Source organism: Xiphophorus maculatus, chromosome 8 (assembly GCF_002775205.1).
Source record: "Xiphophorus maculatus strain JP 163 A chromosome 8, X_maculatus-5.0-male, whole genome shotgun sequence".
Classification (NCBI taxonomy): Eukaryota; Metazoa; Chordata; class Actinopteri; order Cyprinodontiformes; family Poeciliidae; genus Xiphophorus; species Xiphophorus maculatus.
The window spans coordinates 22,397,183-22,423,450 of record NC_036450.1 but is presented as its reverse complement, the minus strand read 5'-3'; the positions used below and the strand labels follow the sequence as shown (position 1 = coordinate 22,423,450).

The window sequence follows — 26,268 nt, the reverse complement described above, 5'->3', positions numbered from 1 at the left end:
TCGTCACTAATTCACGTAGAAATGCCATTCAAATTTCATTTTGTAGATACGTCTGTGATCTCTTCGAAAGTGAAGACGGCTCGTCGATAACAGTTACGGTTTGTCCACAATTTGCCTCTAAGCGACCCAAAGTTTCTCATTTTTCCTAAAGTTAGAGTGCTTCTCTCGCTGATTAGAGTGAGAGATCAAGACAACTTTTTCAACCCAAATCATTTTTGAAATCGCCATCACGCCCACAAATATCGCACGATTAGTATCAAAATCGGTCCTGACATTGATACGCCTGTCTGCTCCGGTAAAATCTTTTCGAAATTTATCTAGATCGTACGGTTTTCTGTCACGGTGCTTCAGAGCAAAGTCATGCGACAGGATTTTCTGAGGCTGTCTGAGGCTCTCTCCCATGTATTTGAATAGAATTTCAGATCTGGGCACAACATTTCTTTCTCTCATCGCTGTAAATGTTCTGAGTGAGGTACAGATATGAATCTCGGGACTATCGCAGAAGACACATTGAACTGTCATACGCTTAAAACGCTTTTCGAATATGTATTACGGTTCCCGACCAGGAAGGATTTGTTTCCAATGCTTTTTGTCAGTAAAACGTGTTTGCTCAAACACACAATTGTGTGTTTGACAGCTCAGAGCTCAGAGCTCACATCCTGCTGAGACCATTATTTGCCATAGCAACGGATCTCAAGAGGCTATTGGCTGCTGGTTTGGACTACAGATACGCATCATTGTAGTTCTATCTATAGTGGAACCCTCAGTTGAAACAGATCAGGACTGAACTGGCCTTTAGAACTATTTGCTGCTATGGGCTGTATATAACTGATTTAACTCAGGAACTGTTACACATGGTATTAGTTTGGAACTTTAAAATGGAGCATAATAATAATTTCAAAATAAAAGCCTTGAATATTTTTACATCATGTAATTGCTGTTTTTGGCTTTGTATGACTTTTTCATCCAAAGCACTGTTACACATGGGATTAGTTCGGAACTTTAAAATGGAGCATAATAATAATTTCAAAATAAAAGCCTTGAATATTTTTACATGACGTAATTGCTCTTTTTGGCTTTATTTGACTTTTTCATCCAAAGCACTCTTACACATGGTATTAGTTCAGAACTTTAAAATGAAGCATACTGAAAATTTCAAAATAAAAGCCTTGAATATTTTTACATCATGTAATTGCTCTTTTTGGCTTTATTTGACTTTTTCATCCAAAGCACTGTTACACATGGTATTAGTTTGGCCCTTTGAAATGAAGCTTAACAAAAATTTCAAAATAAAAGCCTTGAATATTTTTACATCAACTACTTGCGTTTTCAGCATTATATAACTGATTTAACCCAATGACCATTACACATGGGATTAAAATAGACTGTTTTGCATGAGCAGCAGATAGATCCTCTATTGCACATGTGTCAAACTCAAGGCCCGCAGGCCACATGTGGCCGGCTACGTCATTTTATGTGGCCCTCTCCCCCCTACCACCGTTTTACAGCCCCATTGATTGACTTAAAATAGGTTTTGAGCACGAATTGACTACAAACTACATATCCCATAATGCCTTCCGATTCTTACCAACCAACATTACGGCTTCTCGCCACTAGAGTGCAGCAGAGTCACCTCAAGCTGATTATTAATTTTCCCAGCGAATAAAACTGAAACATCGACAAGCTAAGAAGCTAAAGAGCGAAGTTCCGTGATGTTTCAATCGAGGACTTTTACCGTCTACTGCCCCCTGATTTGATGCCACAGCTTCGACTCCATGCAGCTCGTGTTTTGTCCACGTTTGGAAGCACCTATCTGTGCGAACAGATGTTTTCAATAATGACTTTAAACAAGACCAAGCACAGATCGCGCATTACTGACGAAAACCTACACGCCGTTTTGCAGATTGCCACAGCACCAGAACTAAAACCAGACATCGACGAACTGACCAGGGGAAAACGGTGCCTGACATCCGGCCAGAAAACATTGGTAAGCACAAACAAACTACATTTAAATAGAATGAATGTAAAACCAAAACTCAGTATACTGGAATATGCATATAGTTTATTGATTTTGCTTGTGTTTTGTTTATTTACAGAACACAACACAATGAGGATGTGTGTGAGTTGGTGACGGGGTGAAGAGGGATCAGCGTTGTGTTCAAGGACAGGCAACGTCACCTCATTGTTTTGTTCTTATGTGAAATGCATGTTCGTTGTGTAATAAATAACGAAAAAGTTTTGTGAATGAAGTTGAGAGTTTATATCAAAACTTGTTTTTTATTATTTGTCTGCTTATCTTCAAAGCAGACAAAGAATAATTTTCCCAGCGAATAAAACTGAAACATCGACAAGCTAACGAGCTAAAGAGCGAAGTTTAGCTGAGCAGTTTAAAAATACTGAGCATATTTTTAAACTGCTCAGTTTAAAGATACTGTAATTTTTAAACTGAGCAGTAATTTTACATCCATGCAAACTCAAATGTAATATTTAAAACTTGAATACATAAAATCAGTTATTTAACAATATGAGGTGTTGTTTAAAAATAAAAAAGATAGCAATTTCTTTTTATTGCAGAGACATTAGATTCTTAAATTTATGGTATTCTTTAAATGTTGTAATTTTGGTTCATTGTAAACTTTACCTGTAAAACGTTTGTAGAAATCTTTAACATAAGGTCAATATATATTTTTAAACTGTAATATGTTGTGTGTGTGTGCGTTATTGAAAATTTATATTTGTGACAATCATTAGGTAAATGCTAATGAACTGCCTTCCTGCAGTTTATGAGCATTGAACTGTTACTAAACAGTTCAATGCAAGGTTCATTAGCGTTAGCATTTTAGCTTCAATAAGCTATTAGCTATTTATTTTACTTTTTAGCAATGTTTAGTATACTGAATGGAGTAAATCAATTATAGAAAATATCCTAGTGATTTCCCACATACTGATGAAAGCAATGACGCTAACATTAGCGTTTCTGCTGATTTTAGCTGATATACTTACTTTATAATACTGAATGGTGCACGTCCGCCTCGCTTAACGTTCTTGCGATTCTCCGCGTGCCGCTGATTACGTTGCGGCGTTCTTTAGCGTCGACGCCGATTTGTAGCGTGACGACGCCGGGCCCATGCCCGACGGGCGCGCCTTGGCAGGCCCCGGCTAAATTTCTTCCGAAATTTTCTAGTTGGGGCCTGCCATGCAAAGCAATGGCAGGAACCTATTACTCTACACCCAACAAGGTGTCTCTTTATTCTTTATTTTTCTTCCGTAACCGTTAATGCGGCTCATACCGCTGGGTGCACACCTACAAATGAGGTATCAAAACGTGCAGAAAATTCACGCCATTGGAGCTATTATTTTTGGTGGGATTTGGGCTTAACGTGGCGACATAATTCGCAAAAAACTGCGAAAAAAAACCCATTATAAGTCAATGGGAAAAATCCTGGAAATACCCTATTTTTGAGGATTTTCTGTGTCGTCACAAATTCACCTAGAAATGCCATTCAAATTTCATTTTGTAGATACGTCTGTGATCTCTTCGAAAGTGAAGACGGCTCGTCGATACCAGTTACGGTTTGTCCACAATTTGCCTCTAAGCGACCCAAAGTTTCTCATTTTTCCTAAAGTTAGAGGGCTTCTCTCGCTGATTAGAGTGAGAGATCAAGACAACTTTTTCAACCCAAATCATTTTTGAAATCGCCATCACGGCCACAAATATCGCACGATTAGTATCAAAATCGGTCCTGACATTGATACGCCTGTCTGCTCCGGTAAAATGTTTTCGAAATTTATCTAGACCGTACGGTTTTCTGTCACGGTGCTTCAGAGCAAAGTGATGCGACAAGATTTTCTGAGGCTCTCAGGCTCTTTCACTAACACTTCACACCTTGGTCTGAAACTTATTTAACATAGCAACGGATCTCAAGAGGCTATTGGCTGCTGATTTGGACTACAAATACGCATCATTGTAGTTCTATCTATCCTCAGTTGAAACAGATCAGGGCTGAGAACTGGCCTTTAGAACTACTGCTGCTATGGGCTGTATATAACTGATTTAACTCAGTAACTGTTACACATGGGATTAGTTTTGAACTTTAAAATGAAGCTTAACAAAAATTTCACAATAAAAGCCTTGAATATTTTTACATCAGAAAATTGCTCTTTTGAGCTGTATATAACTGATTTAACCCAGCAATTGTTACACATGGGATTAGTGTGGCAATTTAAAATTAAGCTTGATGAAAATTTCAAAATAAAAGCCTTGAATATTTTTACATCAGGTAATTGCTGTTTTTGGCTTTATTTGACTTTTTCATCCAAAGCACTGTTACACATGGTATTAGTTTGGCCCTTTGAAATGAAGCTTAACAAAAATTTCAAAATAAAAGCCTTGAATATTTTTACATCATGTAATTGCTCTTTTTGGCTTTATTTGACTTTTTCATCCAAAGCACTGTTACACATGGTATTAGTTTGGCCCTTTGAAATGAAGCATACTGAAAATTTCAAAATAAAAGCCTTGAATATTTTTACATCAACTACTTGCGTTTTCAGCATTATATAACTGATTTAACCCAATGACTATTACACATGGGATTAAAATAGACTGTTTTGCATGAGCAGCAGATAGATCCTCTATTGCACATGTGTCAAACTCAAGGCCCGCGGGCCACATGTGGCCCGCTACGTCATTTTATGTGGCCCTCTCCCCCCTACCACCGTTTTACAGCCCCATTGATTGACTTAAAATAGGTTTTGAGCACGAATTGACTACAAACTACATATCCCATAATGCCTTCCGATTCTTACCAACCAACATTACGGCTTCTCGCCACTAGAGTGCAGCAGAGTCACCTCAAGCTGATTATTAATTTTCCCAGCGAATAAAACTGAAACATCGACAAGCTAAGAAGCTAAAGAGCGAAGTTCCGTGATGTTTCAATCGAGGACTTTTACTTTTACCGTCTACTGCCCCCTGATTTGATGCCACAGCTTCGACTCCATGCAGCTCGTGTTTTGTCCACGTTTGGAAGCACCTATCTGTGCGAAGAGATGTTTTCAATAATGACTTTAAACAAGACCAAGCACAGATCGCGCATTACTGACGAAAACCTACACGCCGTTTTGCGGATTGCCACAGAATAGAACTAAAACCAGACATCGACGAACTGACCAGGGGAAAACGGTGCCTGACATCCGGCCAGAAAACATTGGTAAGCACAAACAAACTACATTTAAATAGAATGAATGTAAAACCAAAACTCAGTATACTGGAATATGCATATAGTTTATTGATTTTGCTTGTGTTTTGTTTATTTACAGAACACAACACAATGAGGATGTGTGTGAGTTGGTGACAGGGTGAAGAGGGATCAGCGTTGTGTTCAAGGACAGGCAACGTCACCTCATTGTTTTGTTCTTATGTGAAATGCATGTTCGTTGCGTAATAAATAACGAAAAAGTTTTGTGAATGAAGTTGAGAGTTAATATCAAAACTTGTTTTTTATTATTTGTCTGCTTATCTTCAAAGCAGACAAAGAATAATTTTCCCAGCGAATAAAACTGAAACATCGACAAGCTAACGAGCTAAAGAGCGAAGTTTAGCTGAGCAGTTTAAAAATACTGAGCATATTTTTAAACTGCTCAGTTTAAAGATACTGTAATTTTTAAACTGAGCAGTAATTTTACATCCATGCAAACTCAAATGTAATATTTAAAACTTGAATACATAAAATCAGTTATTTAACAATATGAGGTGTTGTTTAAAAATAAAAAAGATAGCAATTTCTTTTTATTGCAGAGACATTAGATTCTTAAATTTATGGTATTCTTTAAATGTTGTAATTTTGGTTCATTGTAAACTTTACCTGTAAAACGTTTGTAGAAATCTTTAACATAAGGTCAATATATATTTTTAAACTGTAATATGTTGTGTGTGTGTGCGTTATTGAAAATTTATATTTGTGACAATCATTAGGTAAATGCTAATGAACTGCCTTCCTGCAGTTTATGAGCATTGAACTGTTACTAAACAGTTCAATGCAAGGTTCATTAGCGTTAGCATTTTAGCTTCAATAAGCTATTAGCTATTTATTTTACTTTTTAGCAATGTTTAGTATACTGAATGGAGTAAATCAATTATAGAAAATATCCTAGTGATTTCCCACATACTGATGAAAGCAATGACGCTAACATTAGCGTTTCTGCTGATTTTAGCTGATATACTTACTTTATAATACTGAATGGTGCACGTCCGCCTCGCTTAACGTTCTTGCGATTCTCCGCGTGCCGCTGATTACGTTGCGGCGTTCTTTAGCGTCGACGCCGATTTGTAGCGTGACGACGCCGGGCCCATGCCCGACGGGCGCGCCTTGGCAGGCCCCGGCTAAATTTCTTCCGAAATTTTCTAGTTGGGGCCTGCCATGCAAAGCAATGGCAGGAACCTATTACTCTACACCCAACAAGGTGTCTCTTTATTCTTTATTTTTCTTCCGTAACCGTTAATGCGGCTCATACCGCTGGGTGCACACCTACAAATGAGGTATCAAAACGTGCAGAAAATTCACGCCATTGGAGCTATTATTTTTGGTGGGATTTGGGCTTAACGTGGCGACATAATTCGCAAAAAACTGCGAAAAAAAACCCATTATAAGTCAATGGGAAAAATCCTGGAAATACCCTATTTTTGAGGATTTTCTGTGTCGTCACAAATTCACCTAGAAATGCCATTCAAATTTCATTTTGTAGATACGTCTGTGATCTCTTCGAAAGTGAAGACGGCTCGTCGATACCAGTTACGGTTTGTCCACAATTTGCCTCTAAGCGACCCAAAGTTTCTCATTTTTCCTAAAGTTAGAGGGCTTCTCTCGCTGATTAGAGTGAGAGATCAAGACAACTTTTTCAACCCAAATCATTTTTGAAATCGCCATCACGGCCACAAATATCGCACGATTAGTATCAAAATCGGTCCTGACATTGATACGCCTGTCTGCTCCGGTAAAATGTTTTCGAAATTTATCTAGACCGTACGGTTTTCTGTCACGGTGCTTCAGAGCAAAGTGATGCGACAAGATTTTCTGAGGCTCTCAGGCTCTTTCACTAACACTTCACACCTTGGTCTGAAACTTATTTAACATAGCAACGGATCTCAAGAGGCTATTGGCTGCTGATTTGGACTACAAATACGCATCATTGTAGTTCTATCTATCCTCAGTTGAAACAGATCAGGGCTGAGAACTGGCCTTTAGAACTACTGCTGCTATGGGCTGTATATAACTGATTTAACTCAGTAACTGTTACACATGGGATTAGTTTTGAACTTTAAAATGAAGCTTAACAAAAATTTCACAATAAAAGCCTTGAATATTTTTACATCAGAAAATTGCTCTTTTGAGCTGTATATAACTGATTTAACCCAGCAATTGTTACACATGGGATTAGTGTGGCAATTTAAAATTAAGCTTGATGAAAATTTCAAAATAAAAGCCTTGAATATTTTTACATCAGGTAATTGCTGTTTTTGGCTTTATTTGACTTTTTCATCCAAAGCACTGTTACACATGGTATTAGTTTGGCCCTTTGAAATGAAGCTTAACAAAAATTTCAAAATAAAAGCCTTGAATATTTTTACATCATGTAATTGCTCTTTTTGGCTTTATTTGACTTTTTCATCCAAAGCACTGTTACACATGGTATTAGTTTGGCCCTTTGAAATGAAGCATACTGAAAATTTCAAAATAAAAGCCTTGAATATTTTTACATCAACTACTTGCGTTTTCAGCATTATATAACTGATTTAACCCAATGACTATTACACATGGGATTAAAATAGACTGTTTTGCATGAGCAGCAGATAGATCCTCTATTGCACATGTGTCAAACTCAAGGCCCGCGGGCCACATGTGGCCCGCTACGTCATTTTATGTGGCCCTCTCCCCCCTACCACCGTTTTACAGCCCCATTGATTGACTTAAAATAGGTTTTGAGCACGAATTGACTACAAACTACATATCCCATAATGCCTTCCGATTCTTACCAACCAACATTACGGCTTCTCGCCACTAGAGTGCAGCAGAGTCACCTCAAGCTGATTATTAATTTTCCCAGCGAATAAAACTGAAACATCGACAAGCTAAGAAGCTAAAGAGCGAAGTTCCGTGATGTTTCAATCGAGGACTTTTACTTTTACCGTCTACTGCCCCCTGATTTGATGCCACAGCTTCGACTCCATGCAGCTCGTGTTTTGTCCACGTTTGGAAGCACCTATCTGTGCGAAGAGATGTTTTCAATAATGACTTTAAACAAGACCAAGCACAGATCGCGCATTACTGACGAAAACCTACACGCCGTTTTGCGGATTGCCACAGAATAGAACTAAAACCAGACATCGACGAACTGACCAGGGGAAAACGGTGCCTGACATCCGGCCAGAAAACATTGGTAAGCACAAACAAACTACATTTAAATAGAATGAATGTAAAACCAAAACTCAGTATACTGGAATATGCATATAGTTTATTGATTTTGCTTGTGTTTTGTTTATTTACAGAACACAACACAATGAGGATGTGTGTGAGTTGGTGACAGGGTGAAGAGGGATCAGCGTTGTGTTCAAGGACAGGCAACGTCACCTCATTGTTTTGTTCTTATGTGAAATGCATGTTCGTTGCGTAATAAATAACGAAAAAGTTTTGTGAATGAAGTTGAGAGTTAATATCAAAACTTGTTTTTTATTATTTGTCTGCTTATCTTCAAAGCAGACAAAGAATAATTTTCCCAGCGAATAAAACTGAAACATCGACAAGCTAACGAGCTAAAGAGCGAAGTTTAGCTGAGCAGTTTAAAAATACTGAGCATATTTTTAAACTGCTCAGTTTAAAAATACTGTAATTTTTAAACTGAGCAGTAATTTTACATCCATGCAAACTCAAATGTAATATTTAAAACTTGAATACATAAAATCAGTTATTTAACAATATGAGGTGTTGTTTAAAAATAAAAAAGATAGCAATTTCTTTTTATTGCAGAGACATTAGATTCTTAAATTTATGGTATTCTTTAAATGTTGTAATTTTGGTTCATTGTAAACTTTACCTGTAAAACGTTTGTAGAAATCTTTAACATAAGGTCAATATATATTTTTAAACTGTAATATGTTGTGTGTGTGTGCGTTATTGAAAATTTATATTTGTGACAATCATTAGGTAAATGCTAATGAACTGCCTTCCTGCAGTTTATGAGCATTGAACTGTTACTAAACAGTTCAATGCAAGGTTCATTAGCGTTAGCATTTTAGCTTCAATAAGCTATTAGCTATTTATTTTACTTTTTAGCAATGTTTAGTATACTGAATGGAGTAAATCAATTACAGAAAATATCCTAGTGATTTCCCACATACTGATGAAAGCAATGACGCTAACATTAGCGTTTCTGCTGATTTTAGCTGATATACTTACTTTATAATACTGAATGGTGCACGTCCGCCTCGCTTAACGTTCTTGCGATTCTCCGCGTGCCGCTGATTACGTTGCGGCGTTCTTTAGCGTCGACGCCGATTTGTAGCGTGACGACGCCGGGCCCATGCCCGACGGGCGCGCCTTGGCAGGCCCCGGCTAAATTTCTTCCGAAATTTTCTAGTTATAATTCTTTATTTTTCTTCCGTAACCGTTAATGCGGCTCATACCGCTGCGTGCACACCTACAAATGAGGTATCAAAATGTGCAGAAAATTCACGCCATTGGAGCTATTACTTCTGGTGGGATTTGGGCTTAACGTGGCGACATAATTCGCAAAAAACTACGAAAAAAACCCCATTATAACTCAATGGGAAAAATCCTAGAAATACCCTATTTTTGAGGATTTGCTGTGTCGTCACAAATTCACCTAGAAATGCCATTCAAATTTCATTTTGTAGATACGTCTGTGATCTCTTCGAAAGTGAAGACGGCTCGTCGATACCAGTTACGGTTTGTCCACAATTTGCCTCTAAGCGACCCAAACTTTCTCATTTTTGCTGAAATTACAGTGACAGCCGATCTCGGTTCATATCTGGGCACAACATTTCTTTCTCTCATCGCTGTAAATGCTCTGAGTGAGGTACAGATATGAATCTCGGGACTATCGCAGAAGACACATTGAACTGTCATACGCTCGAAACGCTTTTCGAATATGTATTACGGTTCCCGAAAAAGAAGGATTTGTTTCCAATGCTTTTTTTCAGTAAAGTGTGTTTGCTCAAACACACTTGTGTGTTTGAGAGCTCAGAGCTCAGAGCTCACACCTGCTGAGACCATTATTTGCCATAGCAACGGACCTCAAGAGGCTATTGGCTGCTGGTTAGGACTACGAATACGCATCACTGTAGTTCTATCTATCCTCAGTTGAAACAGATCAGGACTGAGAACTGGCCTTTAGAACTACTGCTGCTATGGGCTGTATATAACTGATTTAACTCAGTAACTGTTACACATGGGATTAGTTTGGAACTTTAAAATGGAGCATAATAATAATTTCAAAATAAAAGCCTTGAATATTTTTACATCAGGTAATTGCTGTTTTTGGCTTTATTTGACGTTTTCATCCAAAGCACTGTTACACATGGGATTACTTTGGAACTTTAAAATGGAGAATAATAATTTCAAAATAAAAGCCTTGAATATTTTCACATCAGGTAATTGCTTTTTTTGGCCGTATATGACTTTTTCATCCAAAGCAATGTTACACATGGGATTAGTTTGGAACTTTAAAATGGAGAATAATATTTTCAAAATAAAAGCCTTGAATATTTTTACATCAGGTAATTGCTGTTTTTGGCTTTATTTGACGTTTTCATCCAAAGCACTGTTACACATGGGATTACTTTGGAACTTTAAAATGGAGAATAATAATAATTTCAAAATAAAAGCCTTGAATATTTTTACATCAGGTAATTGCTGTTTTTGGCTTTATATGACTTTTTCATCCAAAGCACTGTTACACATGGGATTAGTTTGGAACTTTAAAATGGAGCATAATAATTTCAAAATAAAAGCCTTGAATATTTTTACATCAGGTAATTGCTGTTTTTGGCTTTATTTGACTTTTTCATCCAAAGCACTGTTACACGTGGTATTAGTTTGGCCCTTTGAAATGAAGCATACTGAAAATTTCAAAATAAAAGCCTTGAATAATTTTACATGACGTAATTGCTCTTTTTGGCTTTATTTGACTTTTTCATCCAAAGCACTGTTACACATGGTATTAGTTCAGAACTTTATAATGAAGCATACTAAAAATTTCAAAATAAAAGCCTTGAATATTTTTACATGACGTAATTGCTCTTTTTGACTTTATTTGACTTTTTCATCCAAAGCACTCTTACACGTGGTATTAGTTCAGAACTTTAAAATGAAGCATACTGAAATTTCAAAATAAAAGCCTCAACATGCCCCTGAGGTTAGTGCACCGCCGCAGGCAGTGCAATAATATTATTCTGCATTATCTGTTTCTCTCAGGTTAGGGAACTGCCTTGCACAGCAAGGCAGTTCATTAGCATTAGCATTTTAGCTTAAATAAGCTATTAGCTATTTATTGGACTTATTAGCCATGTTTAGTATACTGAATGGAGTAAGTCCATTATAGAGAACATCCTAGTGATGTCCCACATGCTAGTGACAGCAATGATGCTAACATTAGCATTTTGCTAACTACTTGCGTTTTCAGCATTATATAACTGATTTAACCCAATGACTGTTATACATGGAATTAGTTTGGACCTTTGAATTGAAGTTTAACAAAAATTCCAAAATAAAAGCCTTGACATATTTTACATCAGATAATTGCTCTTTTGAGCAATAAATAACTGATTTAACCCAATGACTATTACACATGGGATTAGTTTGGAACTTTAAAATGGAGCATAATAATAATTTCAAAATAAAAGCCTTGAATATTTTTACATCATGTAATTGCTCTTTTTGGCTTCATTTGACTTTTTCATCCAAAGCACTGTTACACATGGTATTAGTTTGGCCCTTTGAAATGAAGCATACAGAAAATTTCAAAATCAAAGCCTTGAATATTTTTACATGACGTAATTGCTCTTTTTGGCTTTATTTGACTTTTTCATCCAAAGCACTCTTACACGTGGTATTAGTTCAGAACTTTAAAATGAAGCATACTGAAAATTTCAAAATAAAAGCCTTGAATACTTTTACATCAGCTACTTGTGTTTTGAGCATTATATAACTATTTTAACCCAAGGACTATTACGCATGGGATTAGTTTGGCCCTTTGAAATGAAGCATACTGAAACTTCCAAAATAAAAGCCTCGACAACATTTTAAATCGTACCGAACGGTGCACGTCCGCCTCGCTTAACGTTCTTGCGGTTCTCCGCGTGCCACTGGTGACGTCGCGGCGTTCTTTGGCGTCGACGCCGATTTGTGGCGCGACGACGCCGGGCCCGAACCCCACGGGCGCGCCTTGGCAGGCCCCGTCTAAATTTCTTCCGAAATTTTCTAGTTTCAAAGCTACTGCATGGCAGGAACCTATTACTATTGTCGGAGAGAAGCGTCTCTTTAAGTATTATTATAATTCTTTATTTTTCTTCCGTAACCGTTAATGCGGCTCATACCGCTGCGTGCACACCTACAAATGAGGTATCAAAATGTGCAGAAAATTCACGCCATTGGAGCTATTACTTCTGGTGGGATTTGGGCTTAACGTGGCGACATAATTCGCAAAAAACTACGAAAAAAACCCCATTATAACTCAATGGGAAAAATCCTAGAAATACCCTATTTTTGAGGATTTGCTGTGTCGTCACAAATTCACCTAGAAATGCCATTCAAATTTCATTTTGTAGATACGTCTGTGATCTCTTCGAAAGTGAAGACGGCTCGTCGATACCAGTTACGGTTTGTCCACAATTTGCCTCTAAGCGACCCAAACTTTCTCATTTTTGCTGAAATTACAGTGACAGCCGATCTCGGTTCATATCTGGGCACAACATTTCTTTCTCTCATCGCTGTAAATGCTCTGAGTGAGGTACAGATATGAATCTCGGGACTATCGCAGAAGACACATTGAACTGTCATACGCTCGAAACGCTTTTCGAATATGTATTACGGTTCCCGAAAAAGAAGGATTTGTTTCCAATGCTTTTTTTCAGTAAAGTGTGTTTGCTCAAACACACTTGTGTGTTTGAGAGCTCAGAGCTCAGAGCTCACACCTGCTGAGACCATTATTTGCCATAGCAACGGACCTCAAGAGGCTATTGGCTGCTGGTTAGGACTACGAATACGCATCACTGTAGTTCTATCTATCCTCAGTTGAAACAGATCAGGACTGAGAACTGGCCTTTAGAACTACTGCTGCTATGGGCTGTATATAACTGATTTAACTCAGTAACTGTTACACATGGGATTAGTTTGGAACTTTAAAATGGAGCATAATAATAATTTCAAAATAAAAGCCTTGAATATTTTTACATCAGGTAATTGCTGTTTTTGGCTTTATTTGACGTTTTCATCCAAAGCACTGTTACACATGGGATTACTTTGGAACTTTAAAATGGAGAATAATAATTTCAAAATAAAAGCCTTGAATATTTTCACATCAGGTAATTGCTTTTTTTGGCCGTATATGACTTTTTCATCCAAAGCAATGTTACACATGGGATTAGTTTGGAACTTTAAAATGGAGAATAATATTTTCAAAATAAAAGCCTTGAATATTTTTACATCAGGTAATTGCTGTTTTTGGCTTTATTTGACGTTTTCATCCAAAGCACTGTTACACATGGGATTACTTTGGAACTTTAAAATGGAGAATAATAATAATTTCAAAATAAAAGCCTTGAATATTTTTACATCAGGTAATTGCTGTTTTTGGCTTTATATGACTTTTTCATCCAAAGCACTGTTACACATGGGATTAGTTTGGAACTTTAAAATGGAGCATAATAATTTCAAAATAAAAGCCTTGAATATTTTTACATCAGGTAATTGCTGTTTTTGGCTTTATTTGACTTTTTCATCCAAAGCACTGTTACACGTGGTATTAGTTTGGCCCTTTGAAATGAAGCATACTGAAAATTTCAAAATAAAAGCCTTGAATAATTTTACATGACGTAATTGCTCTTTTTGGCTTTATTTGACTTTTTCATCCAAAGCACTGTTACACATGGTATTAGTTCAGAACTTTATAATGAAGCATACTAAAAATTTCAAAATAAAAGCCTTGAATATTTTTACATGACGTAATTGCTCTTTTTGACTTTATTTGACTTTTTCATCCAAAGCACTCTTACACGTGGTATTAGTTCAGAACTTTAAAATGAAGCATACTGAAATTTCAAAATAAAAGCCTCAACATGCCCCTGAGGTTAGTGCACCGCCGCAGGCAGTGCAATAATATTATTCTGCATTATCTGTTTCTCTCAGGTTAGGGAACTGCCTTGCACAGCAAGGCAGTTCATTAGCATTAGCATTTTAGCTTAAATAAGCTATTAGCTATTTATTGGACTTATTAGCCATGTTTAGTATACTGAATGGAGTAAGTCCATTATAGAGAACATCCTAGTGATGTCCCACATGCTAGTGACAGCAATGATGCTAACATTAGCATTTTGCTAACTACTTGCGTTTTCAGCATTATATAACTGATTTAACCCAATGACTGTTATACATGGAATTAGTTTGGACCTTTGAATTGAAGTTTAACAAAAATTCCAAAATAAAAGCCTTGACATATTTTACATCAGATAATTGCTCTTTTGAGCAATAAATAACTGATTTAACCCAATGACTATTACACATGGGATTAGTTTGGAACTTTAAAATGGAGCATAATAATAATTTCAAAATAAAAGCCTTGAATATTTTTACATCATGTAATTGCTCTTTTTGGCTTCATTTGACTTTTTCATCCAAAGCACTGTTACACATGGTATTAGTTTGGCCCTTTGAAATGAAGCATACAGAAAATTTCAAAATCAAAGCCTTGAATATTTTTACATGACGTAATTGCTCTTTTTGGCTTTATTTGACTTTTTCATCCAAAGCACTCTTACACGTGGTATTAGTTCAGAACTTTAAAATGAAGCATACTGAAAATTTCAAAATAAAAGCCTTGAATACTTTTACATCAGCTACTTGTGTTTTGAGCATTATATAACTATTTTAACCCAAGGACTATTACGCATGGGATTAGTTTGGCCCTTTGAAATGAAGCATACTGAAACTTCCAAAATAAAAGCCTCGACAACATTTTAAATCGTACCGAACGGTGCACGTCCGCCTCGCTTAACGTTCTTGCGGTTCTCCGCGTGCCACTGGTGACGTCGCGGCGTTCTTTGGCGTCGACGCCGATTTGTGGCGCGACGACGCCGGGCCCGAACCCCACGGGCGCGCCTTGGCAGGCCCCGTCTAAATTTCTTCCGAAATTTTCTAGTTTCAAAGCTACTGCATGGCAGGAACCTATTACTATTGTCGGAGAGAAGCGTCTCTTTAAGTATTATTATAATTCTTTATTTTTCTTCCGTAACCGTTAATGCGGCTCATACCGCTGCGTGCACACCTACAAATGAGGTATCAAAATGTGCAGAAAATTCACGCCATTGGAGCTATTACTTCTGGTGGGATTTGGGCTTAACGTGGCGACATAATTCGCAAAAAACTACGAAAAAAACCCCATTATAACTCAATGGGAAAAATCCTAGAAATACCCTATTTTTGAGGATTTGCTGTGTCGTCACAAATTCACCTAGAAATGCCATTCAAATTTCATTTTGTAGATACGTCTGTGATCTCTTCGAAAGTGAAGACGGCTCGTCGATACCAGTTACGGTTTGTCCACAATTTGCCTCTAAGCGACCCAAACTTTCTCATTTTTGCTGAAATTACAGTGACAGCCGATCTCGGTTCATATCTGGGCACAACATTTCTTTCTCTCATCACTGTAAATGCTCTGAGTGAGGTACAGATATGAATCTCGGGACTATCGCAGAAGACACATTGAACTGTCATACGCTCGAAACGCTTTTCGAATATGTATTACGGTTCCCGAAAAAGAAGGATTTGTTTCCAATGCTTTTTTTCAGTAAAGTGTGTTTGCTCAAACACACTTGTGTGTTTGAGAGCTCAGAGCTCAGAGCTCACACCTGCTGAGACCATTATTTGCCATAGCAACGGACCTCAAGAGGCTATTGGCTGCTGGTTAGGACTACGAATACGCATCACTGTAGTTCTATCTATCCTCAGTTGAAACAGATCAGGACTGAGAACTGGCCTTTAGAACTACTGCTGCTATGGGCTGTATATAACTGATTTAACTCAGTAACTGTTACACATGGGATTAGTTTGGAACTTTAAAATGGAGCATAATAATAATTTCAAAATAAAAGCCTTGAATATTTTTACATCAGGTAATTGCTGTTTTTGGCTTTATTTGACGTTTTCATCCAAAGCACTGTTACACATGGGATTACTTTGGAACTTTAAAATGGAGAATAATAATTTCAAAATAAAAGCCTTGAATATTTTCACATCAGGTAATTGCTTTTTTTGGCCGTATATGACTTTTTCATCCAAAGCAATGTTACACATGGGATTAGTTTGGAACTTTAAAATGGAGAATAATATTTTCAAAATAAAAGCCTTGAATATTTTTACATCAGGTAATTGCTGTTTTTGGCTTTATTTGACGTTTTCATCCAAAGCACTGTTACACATGGGATTACTTTGGAACTTTAAAATGGAGAATAATAATAATTTCAAAATAAAAGCCTTGAATATTTTTACATCAGGTAATTGCTGTTTTTGGCTTTATATGACTTTTTCATCCAAAGCACTGTTACACATGGGATTAGTTTGGAACTTTAAAATGGAGCATAATAATTTCAAAATAAAAGCCTTGAATATTTTTACATCAGGTAATTGCTGTTTTTGGCTTTATTTGACTTTTTCATCCAAAGCACTGTTACACGTGGTATTAGTTTGGCCCTTTGAAATGAAGCATACTGAAAATTTCAAAATCAAAGCCTTGAATATTTTTACATGACGTAATTGCTCTTTTTGGCTTTATTTGACTTTTTCATCCAAAGCACTCTTACACGTGGTATTAGTTCAGAACTTTAAAATGAAGCATACTGAAAATTTCAAAATAAAAGCCTTGAATACTTTTACATCAGCTACTTGTGTTTTGAGCATTATATAACTATTTTAACCCAAGGACTATTACGCATGGGATTAGTTTGGCCCTTTGAAATGAAGCATACTGAAACTTCCAAAATAAAAGCCTCGACAACATTTTAAATCGTACCGAACGGTGCACGTCCGCCTCGCTTAACGTTCTTGCGGTTCTCCGCGTGCCACTGGTGACGTCGCGGCGTTCTTTGGCGTCGACGCCGATTTGTGGCGCGACGACGCCGGGCCCGAACCCCACGGGCGCGCCTTGGCAGGCCCCGTCTAAATTTCTTCCGAAATTTTCTAGTTTCAAAGCTACTGCCGCAACACTCAACACTCACCCTCCGATGGAGTCCGGCAAATACATCAGCTGGTTTTCGTCCACCTTCAGTGTCGTCAGTTTCTTGAAAGAGCCTTAAGACAGGAAAAGAGAGAGATTGAATCAGGAAGAGGAAGACAACAATCCTGGATAGTTATTGATTATCACTTGCTGTTAAACCACAAAGAGGAGGCTCCATTAGAGCAGTTAATTAGATTCGCTAATACCGACATCAATACTGTATTAAGCTTAGAAGTACTCAGCTCTGACACCGACAGCAGTAGGAAGCGACTCAATCAATGTAACAGATTTGACAAAACTTTGACTTTTTTTCTGATATATTTCTTTCAAATCTTTAACTTGGAGATGTGCCTGCTGCTCTATATTTTGAACTGTTACATAAATCATCCATCCTTCCATAAGTAAGCCAGCTGTGTGACTGTCCCACTTAACAGGAACTTTCCTCTGTTCTTTTTCAAGTTTTGCCCCCTCCACTGTTATCTTAAATATTACTGAATTCTTGCAAGTTGTTAACTTGAAATATCACATCCAGCATAACAGTGGCCAGTAAATTGGTATATAGCGTCTTTCTAGTTATGCCAAAGATCAGTGGCACTTTATATTAGAGCCACATCACTCAATCGCACTCATACAGATTGGTAGGCGACTTATTGTTTAGTGCCTTGCCCTTGTGCACATCAACAGATGGCAGAACAGGAAGCTAGGACTGAACCAGCAACTTTCCAACTTTGACTTTTAAAAAATAAAAAAAAATACACCTCATCTTCCCAATATAACACCAAACCAAATCACCAAATTGGTAAATTCCATTTGTTATCATTACCTACTTTTATTTTTTGATGCAATATTTGTGTAAACACACAATTATGTGCTTCTATCCATCTATCCAAAGCTGTGTGATGCACTTTTTTAATTTTAAGTAGCAAACACTGGAAGAAAGTCAATATGTTGCTTTAAAAATCATGATTATGATTGACTATAATCTTTGTGTGAAAACTGCAAATATTCACCCAGACAAAGAAATACAGGATAAATAACAAAGATAAATACTTTCATGTATTTTTTTCATCTTAAGTTCCAACAATTTTTAGGATTTTCCTGCAAGGTTCCTGTATCATCCTACAGATCAGAGTAAAGACCTAATTTAGTTTGTCCTATCAGAACAATATGAAGCCAGCATTTACTACAACACTGTGGCGAAGGGCTGTTTCACAGTTTTTTTGCCATTTGGAAACAATTAGATCAGCTCGTTTTTAAAAATCTAAAAACACTTGAGATCTGTCAGGTTAAATCCAGAATCTACAAGACTTTTACAAAGTCTATGAGACTTTTCCATTTTATTTGGAAAAATGGGAGTTTCGAAGATTTGTTCAATTGGCACCTCAACAGTAGATTAAGACACTTTCAGACAAAAACCATCAACCAGGAGGGATAGGAGAAAATAAAGAAATGCATATTTATGTGGGGGTTCTCTGTCAATAATAAAACGATAATCTAATAAATCAATTAAGGTTTTATATTTTCCAGAAATTCGGATTCTTTAAGATTTTGGTAAATGAATAAATTCTGGAAATTCAAACCTTTTCCATACTTATCTAGATTTAAAAAAACACAATCCTTTTATTTTAAGGTTTTCAGTAGCAACCCTGCTGATATGGTGACTTTTGTGATAAATTAGTTTTTACGTGGGTTAACAAGTACCTCTATATTTGGAATAAAAATAAATATCTTATGGATACAATTGAAAAGAAAGAAAGTGTGTTGAGAAAGTTGGTGGTATTTAGAGTAAATGCACTTTAGCCACACAGGAAATCTTAGAAAACACCCCAGATAGGAATTCAGCCACCAAAAGCTTTATACGTTTTGTAACAGACTTTTATCGAACAAGGTGCAAGCGAACTGTAATCCTCACCAATGGAGCCGGGCAGTTGTGTGAGGGTATTGTTTGAGAGCAGGAGGTCCTGCAGGTTCTCACAGCCGGAGAGTTTTTCATCCACCATTTCCAAGTTGTTCTTCGACACATCCAGATAAACCAGCTGTTTCAGCATCCCCAGCATCTGGATGGACGGGAGGCGGCATGTGGAAAAAGATAAATAAATTAATCAATAAATCATAGATAGAAGAGGGTGTTAAGAAAAACATAATCTTAGCTGTGAAATACATTCACTAGTCTGAAGTTTCATATTTTGAAAGCAAAAAAAAAAACCCACACATTTCACATGTATTGAAAGATTTGCAGCCAACCCTTTCGTTTTATATGCTTGACGGACTTCATTGCTAATAAAAGGCCAGTCTGTGATTACAGCTGATGCTGCTGAAATGCTGCCAGCAGAACTAATGCTCTGACCCACTTTACAGCAAAGCAGGGCCATTTGGATGAAAAATAAGGATCTCATAAAATGAATTCTGAATATCCATACATTGGGATGAATCATTAACGTCTAAAAAAAGAAAAAATAAAGGAAACGCTGCAGATTTTCAGGACACTTTTTTAGACACACTCAAGCAGAAAAGAAAAGCTCTACGTAAAGAAGGAAAAATGTAAATTTGATGGACAGCTTCGGTGAAATCTGCTGAAAACACAACTCAAATTTGTTTTTGTTTTGTTTGTTTTTTTTACCCCAGGAAGAAAAGTCAGTTTGTTCCCATCCATCCACAGCTCCTTGAGTCCATTCAGATTCTCCAACACCTCAGGCTACAGATCAGAAAACACTTTTAAAAGTTTTGTTGGAAAAGATACACAACATTTTACAGCTCTACTATAAAATATTAGCGAAAAAAAGAAAGCAAGCTAATTAAGAGAGCAGGGAGATGCTGTCACCTCCGGAGAGGTGGAGTGCTTTGGGCAGCGACAGACTGACAGCTACTTACCACTTCAGTGAACTCATTACTCCCCAGGTCCAACCTCTCCAGCTGTGTGAGCTTCTGCATGCTCCTATTGACACACGAGAAGATGCACATTCAAAAACCGAGCCACAGAAATGTCTAAAATGCCATACGGGATTTATGCGACGCGCAATAATGACTGCAAATCCATGTGCTGGACCTAAATCAAAAAGCAAAAGCTGTGACTGCAAGCGATGTGGAACATATGCTAGGAAAAGCAAGCCAAGGAAGAAGAAAAATAACAGAAAAGGTAATTTTTTTTTTCTTTTTACATTTTTGGATATTCTCCAGCCACCAACTAATGAACGATATGTGGAAATATATTTAGCTTTTGGAGCTTAGCTTGTGACAGAATTGCATTTTAAATGAAGGAAAATGTGACGTATGCTCGCCCTGAGACAGGCTCCACAATCTGCTTCACACATTCAGGTCACCGGCTCCCATTAGCAGCTACACTGTAAACAGGTAGCTAAAAACCAGGACTATTCACATGCTTCTTGTTTTGATATTATTTGACCGACTGATAACTGCAAAAAACAAAATGAAAAGGTTTGTATTCTTTCTAAAATAAAAGGGAAAAAAAGTCTTGAGTCTTTAAACTTGATGACCTATCCAAATACACATCACAGAAGGCAATTTAAAGAAAAAATAGAGCAATCTGAACAATGGTGAACCACATCACTTAGTGCAGGAATCTTCACTGATTTGTTTTACTTTTTTTTGTATGATCAATGTTTTTCGTTATAATAAGCTGAAATCAGGGGTTTGAAATCATTAAGTTTTGAAGTCAAAGTTCTGATTAAAGGACGGAAAATTAACAAAAACATCAGGAAAAGTTGCAATACCAAGTGGAAAGTTGGAGATGTCTCACCAACCCAGATCTCTAGTATAAATTTAATATGGTCGACTTGTATTTAAAATGTCACGAAATGCATCTCATTAAATCTTTCACACACTGTATTATATAATATCTTAACAAACATAGTAATTGCAGTGTTTATAACACCAAACGTAGAGAAATGCATTATTGTCACTTAGCATTTCAGTTGCTGTGTTTCCATTGACCATATAATTGAGCAAGTTGACATTTCAAAAGTAAATTTGCTCAACGAAAACACAGCAATTTTGAAGAAAGAAACAAACTGTTTTTCGATAAAAAACGTTTTGGCATTAGGATGATCAGTTTTTTGGCTGTATTGAATTTTTTTATATCGCCAAACAGCAATGGAAACACTTTCTTGACAATTACTAAAGCAGTTTTGAGCACATTTGTGATGGAAATGCAGCTAGAGATAAATTCCACTGTTTTTAAACTTGAAGCTGAAACATGACGACTGGTCGACTGTGTCCATTTGCCATTTTGTGCATTTTAATGTGGGTTAGTTTAGGGGTGCACCGATAGATCAGTTGACCAGTAAAACAGCCTCAATTTCCTTAATTTTGGGATACTCGCATAACAAACCAATCTTATCCACCGATCGTATCTACCTCTGAAAAGGTCTGAAAATCAAGCACTGTCAAATTAGGCAACCACAAAGTCACTATATTTAGCAATTTCTTAGACAAAAAAAAAGAAAAGAAAGAAAATCAAATCAGGTTTTTTAAAGATTGGTGACTGGCCAAAAAATTGCAATTGGTGCACCTCTGGTTGTTTGGCATCCAACATGTTTGAACATTTACGTAACAAAAACGGATGCCTGTCGTTCTCTGAGTGAATTAATATCCAACTTCAGTTAGTTTAGCTCAGTTTAACTCAAAATTTGGTTTGGTGATGTTGTATTTATTAACTTAAGTGATCTAGACAAGGATCTGAAGCAAACTAAGTGGAAATGGGGCGCTATGTAAAGTTTTCTGGAAAATGGAAGTGCTCAGTAGATTTTTGCTTTTGTTTATGATCATTCAGCTTCATAATTTATGAAAAATAATTAGAGGAACATATTTCTACATTAACAACTAAGCCAATAAAAAACAAAATACTGTTTGATAAGGCCTCTAGTCGAGGGAATGAGCAGTGTTACCTTGAACTTGACTCATATTCAGTGCAGGATGGAGCACTTGAGGCCCACCGCTGTGGAATGTCTGTTTTCCTTTCATTCACTTCCCATTAAGCAATGCTATCAGACTCACTGCACCAATTATAAATATAATTTAAAACCTCTAAGCATTGAGGTTCAGCGTAAAATCGTTACTCATGACAAAGAAAGCAAGTATTTGCCAGCTTTCCCATATTACTACATTGAAGCTGGCAAGAACCTGAGCTGCCTTTGCAGGTTGAAATGGGGGTAAGAACAAACTGTGCTAGCTCAACTAGAAAGTGGGGTCACTGGTGGAAATAAATCTCGATCACCTCGCGACCCAATTGTGTGACGAGCCCTCTTTAAACGTTCAGTCCATTGATGTAACGAACGAGGGGAAAAGATACTGAACTTTTCGTATGGAAACCCTGAGAAAGACTTTATGTGCACGCAAGTGTGTTTACATCTGCGACGTGCTTGCGTGTTGCTCTGGCAACCTTCCCGATCATTAGTCCTTTTCTTTTGTCGGGCCTCCAGCTCATAACAGGTCTGTCCTGTGTCACATAAACACAGCGAAGAAAAAGGAAGAAAAAAAAAAAAAGACGATCCGCTGACGAGCCGCACTGCGAGCACCGGCCCGGCCTGTCAGTCACTGACAACAGTCAGCATGAGAACAAAAGGAAACTCTGAAAGAGGAAGGAAGAACTTAAAGGAGAGCAGGGAAGTGCGGTTTGGCAGCGGAAATGGGAAGGGCATGAAATGATGCGGTAAGTGAAGCATGATAGAGAGAGAAAGTGAGAAAAGGAAGGAAAAAAGAATCTAACTTTGGTGAAAAGCACTGGGAGCCTTCGCTAATATTTGTGGGACATTCAGTCCCCCCACCACCACCACCACCTACCACCCCCTGTGAAAAGGGTGAAATAATCCTCACCCCTGTGAGTTAGCTGGGGATTATAAAACCTGTCACAGCAAGTGGCCAAATGAGGGGGTGGGGAGGGACCTTTATGTAACACAGTGGAATTCAATACGGGCAGAACGGGAGGAAATTTAAAAAAAGGAGGTTGGATGAAGTACAAAACAGAGATGTATTAGAGCAGTGGTTCTCAAATGGGGGTACGCGTACCCCTGGGGGTACGTGGAGGTACTGCAGGGGGTACGTGAAGCTTTTCAAAATATCTTTAAAAAATCAGTAGGCTCCTCATAATAAGTCTTGGGAAAAATTATTTTGTAAAAAGTTCGATAAAATATAAATGTGTGTTCATGCACTGAAATTTATATTCAGTACTTAGTTTCAAAATCCTTTAAAATAAAACGGTTTGACTGGTTTTATACCTTCCTGGTGGTCACCGTCTTCTGTTTTTCTTTTTTGTTTAACCATGCAATGTTTGCAATATGGATGTATTTGTCAGGTTCACTGATATAAGTTGTTTGGCTTTAATAAATCAGACAGTGATTTTACAGCACTGTACCTCTTTTTAATTCCAAAAATGTTTTGCCCGTGTCAGGGGGTACTTGACTAAAAATATATTCTTAAGGGGGTACATCACTGAAAAAAGTTTGAGAACCACTGTATTAGAGGACCAAGAGGCAGTGATAAAGACCAGCATTATATATGGCAGATGGATAACTTTATAGGAAAATGCTTTGGATATTTGTTGGATGACAAACCACCTACTTTGGCAGCATCTTTAACTGGTTCTCCCTCAACTCCAGTATCTGCAGCTTCGTCAGCCTGCAACCAGAAAGAGAGTCGGAGTCTCTGAGCTTAGGGTGCAGCTGTCTGCGTCTCATTAAAGTTGAGTTGCGATTGGAAAATGTTAATAAAAAAACAACACAAAACAATAAAAGTACAACTCAGGATCTGATGCACAGAACTGGTAAGTATCATGTAATTACAAAACACCTCATTCGACCTCGCCATGACGTAAGGATGACGCTTTTACGCAACACCCAGCTTTCACAGTAGATTGCATCATGCAAGTACATTTCTCTAATTGGTTGTTTTAATCAAAGCAACCATATTATTTCAAATGGTTTCCAACTTTTTGGATTTTTAATCACTTATTTAAAGTTTTGCCAGATGGATTTTAAATTATCCCTTTTTCTACCTAAATATTTCAAAAAAATAATTCATAGAAAGTCTGTTAGATATACTGGAAGCCTCAGTCACTAATTGATAGCAAACTGTATTTTCTTATCTGTGAATAGACTACACATAAGCACTGCCAGTTGGGGTTAACACCAATACTCTTTAGTGAGCAAGTGGTTACTGTAGGAACAACACTCACATCCATTTAATTTTCCACCTCAAGGAAGGATTTTGTCAAAAAGACCAAAGCAGTGAGGGGTCAACCAGTCACTGTTAGGCGCCTGACTCGCCAAACAAGTTCAAAGTTCAATATATTGTTCCAAAGTCTGGCTAGAAATTCAGTTATTTAATAAAGAAAATAAAATCTTGTAAAACTAAAAAAGAAAAAAGTTAACCCACTGGTTACCCATCTCCACCACGAAAGAAAAAAAAAAAGCCCAACAATTACATGTTTTAAAGTTATAATTTTCATGGCAGAAGTAGGGTTTAGATAAATTCTTAATGAAGCAAATATAGGTCAATCCATTAGTTTGTGGACTGTTCTCGATATCAAGAAATAGTCTATTTTGGAGGATGACTATTCATGAGATAATTTTTAGAAGGAGGGAAGATCAAAAGAGGTCAACATAATAACACAGTGAGAATTTGCTCAGTATGCCAAAAGTCACGCCGACATGTTTTGAGTATATTGAAATAGTCATATTCAATAATTAGACAAAACATCCTGATGAGTGTCGTTTGTCAGATTAAAAGTGCCTTTTGAAAATAGCCTTTAAACATTATGAAGCCCACATTTATGTATTAAATATGCTTTTTTAGAGGTCTGATGTAATATTCTAATGTCAAATGTCATGTTTTTGTTAGCTGTAGATGGAAAACTGACATAATTAACAGAAATAAAGTCTCTCCGACATCCATTTGTGTGTAATTCATCTATATAATGCGTTTCCTAAAATAAACAGGCTTTTCAATAATATCCCAATTTATTCATTGTGTCTGTACAATATCAGCTGGTGACATTGGTTAGCAGGGGAACTGGGCCATATTCCAGGAGACAGCCAGGTTTAGTTGTTAAAGATTACAGAAAATGTAAATAAAAACAACAATATGCCTCCGAAAAGAAAATTCCATTATTGATGCTGCTGTAATTATTTACACAGTAAAAGTAAAATCTTTCTTTATATTCACCCAGTTTTTTAATATAAACCCAAGTCTAATCCTCCTTTGTGCATATGCAATTTATAGTCAAAAATATTCATGCAAATTGTGCTAATTGTTAAAGTTGCTCTTGAAAAATAATCAATTAAGAATTTGACTTGACTAAATGTAGTGTTTCAATTGTTGATTCCATGTTGCAGTTTTATGATGTAAAAGCACTTTGAAATGCTGAAATGTGCTATACCAATAAAATTTGACTGATAATTTTAAGAAATTTGCAGAAAATTTTATTTAAAATGTTGGTAAAAAAAATTTAAAAAAAGGAATCATTTTTTGCTATACACAGTAGATGGATTTAAAACAAAAACCAACAGAAACAAAAGACTGTTTTAACTTAAGTTTCTTGTGTTTACAAATTGCTCTGCAATATAAACTGGAAAGCAAACCGACCTGCCAAACGAGGCTGGTAAAAACTCAAGGAAGGCATCATTCAGGTAGAGCTGCGTCAGACTCATGAGCTGAGTGAAACCCTCTGGGAGCCTGGCAAAACACAACAGCAGAGAGCATTAAAGCACAAAAAGCCTCTCAAAAGGTTCTTCAGAACCAGAATACCTG

The 26,268-nt window shown here is 37.0% G+C and overlaps 1 protein-coding gene across 4 annotated transcripts in view; it reads right to left on the bottom strand.

The window, feature by feature from the left end:
- The window catches only part of erbin (erbb2 interacting protein), an 81,452-nt gene that overhangs the window by 23,264 nt on the left and 31,920 nt on the right, over positions 1-26,268 (bottom strand). For all 4 annotated transcript variants that reach the window (XM_023338767.1, XM_023338765.1, XM_023338764.1 and 1 more), the window contains 6 exons: positions 26,104-26,193; positions 24,082-24,138; positions 20,377-20,440; positions 20,126-20,200; positions 19,418-19,562; positions 17,507-17,579 (listed from right to left, as the gene is read on the bottom strand). In XM_023338767.1, coding sequence (XP_023194535.1) covers positions 17,507-17,579; positions 19,418-19,562; positions 20,126-20,200; positions 20,377-20,440; positions 24,082-24,138; positions 26,104-26,193 — 504 coding nt within the window. The remainder of the gene's footprint in view (positions 1-17,506; positions 17,580-19,417; positions 19,563-20,125; positions 20,201-20,376; positions 20,441-24,081; positions 24,139-26,103; positions 26,194-26,268) is intronic.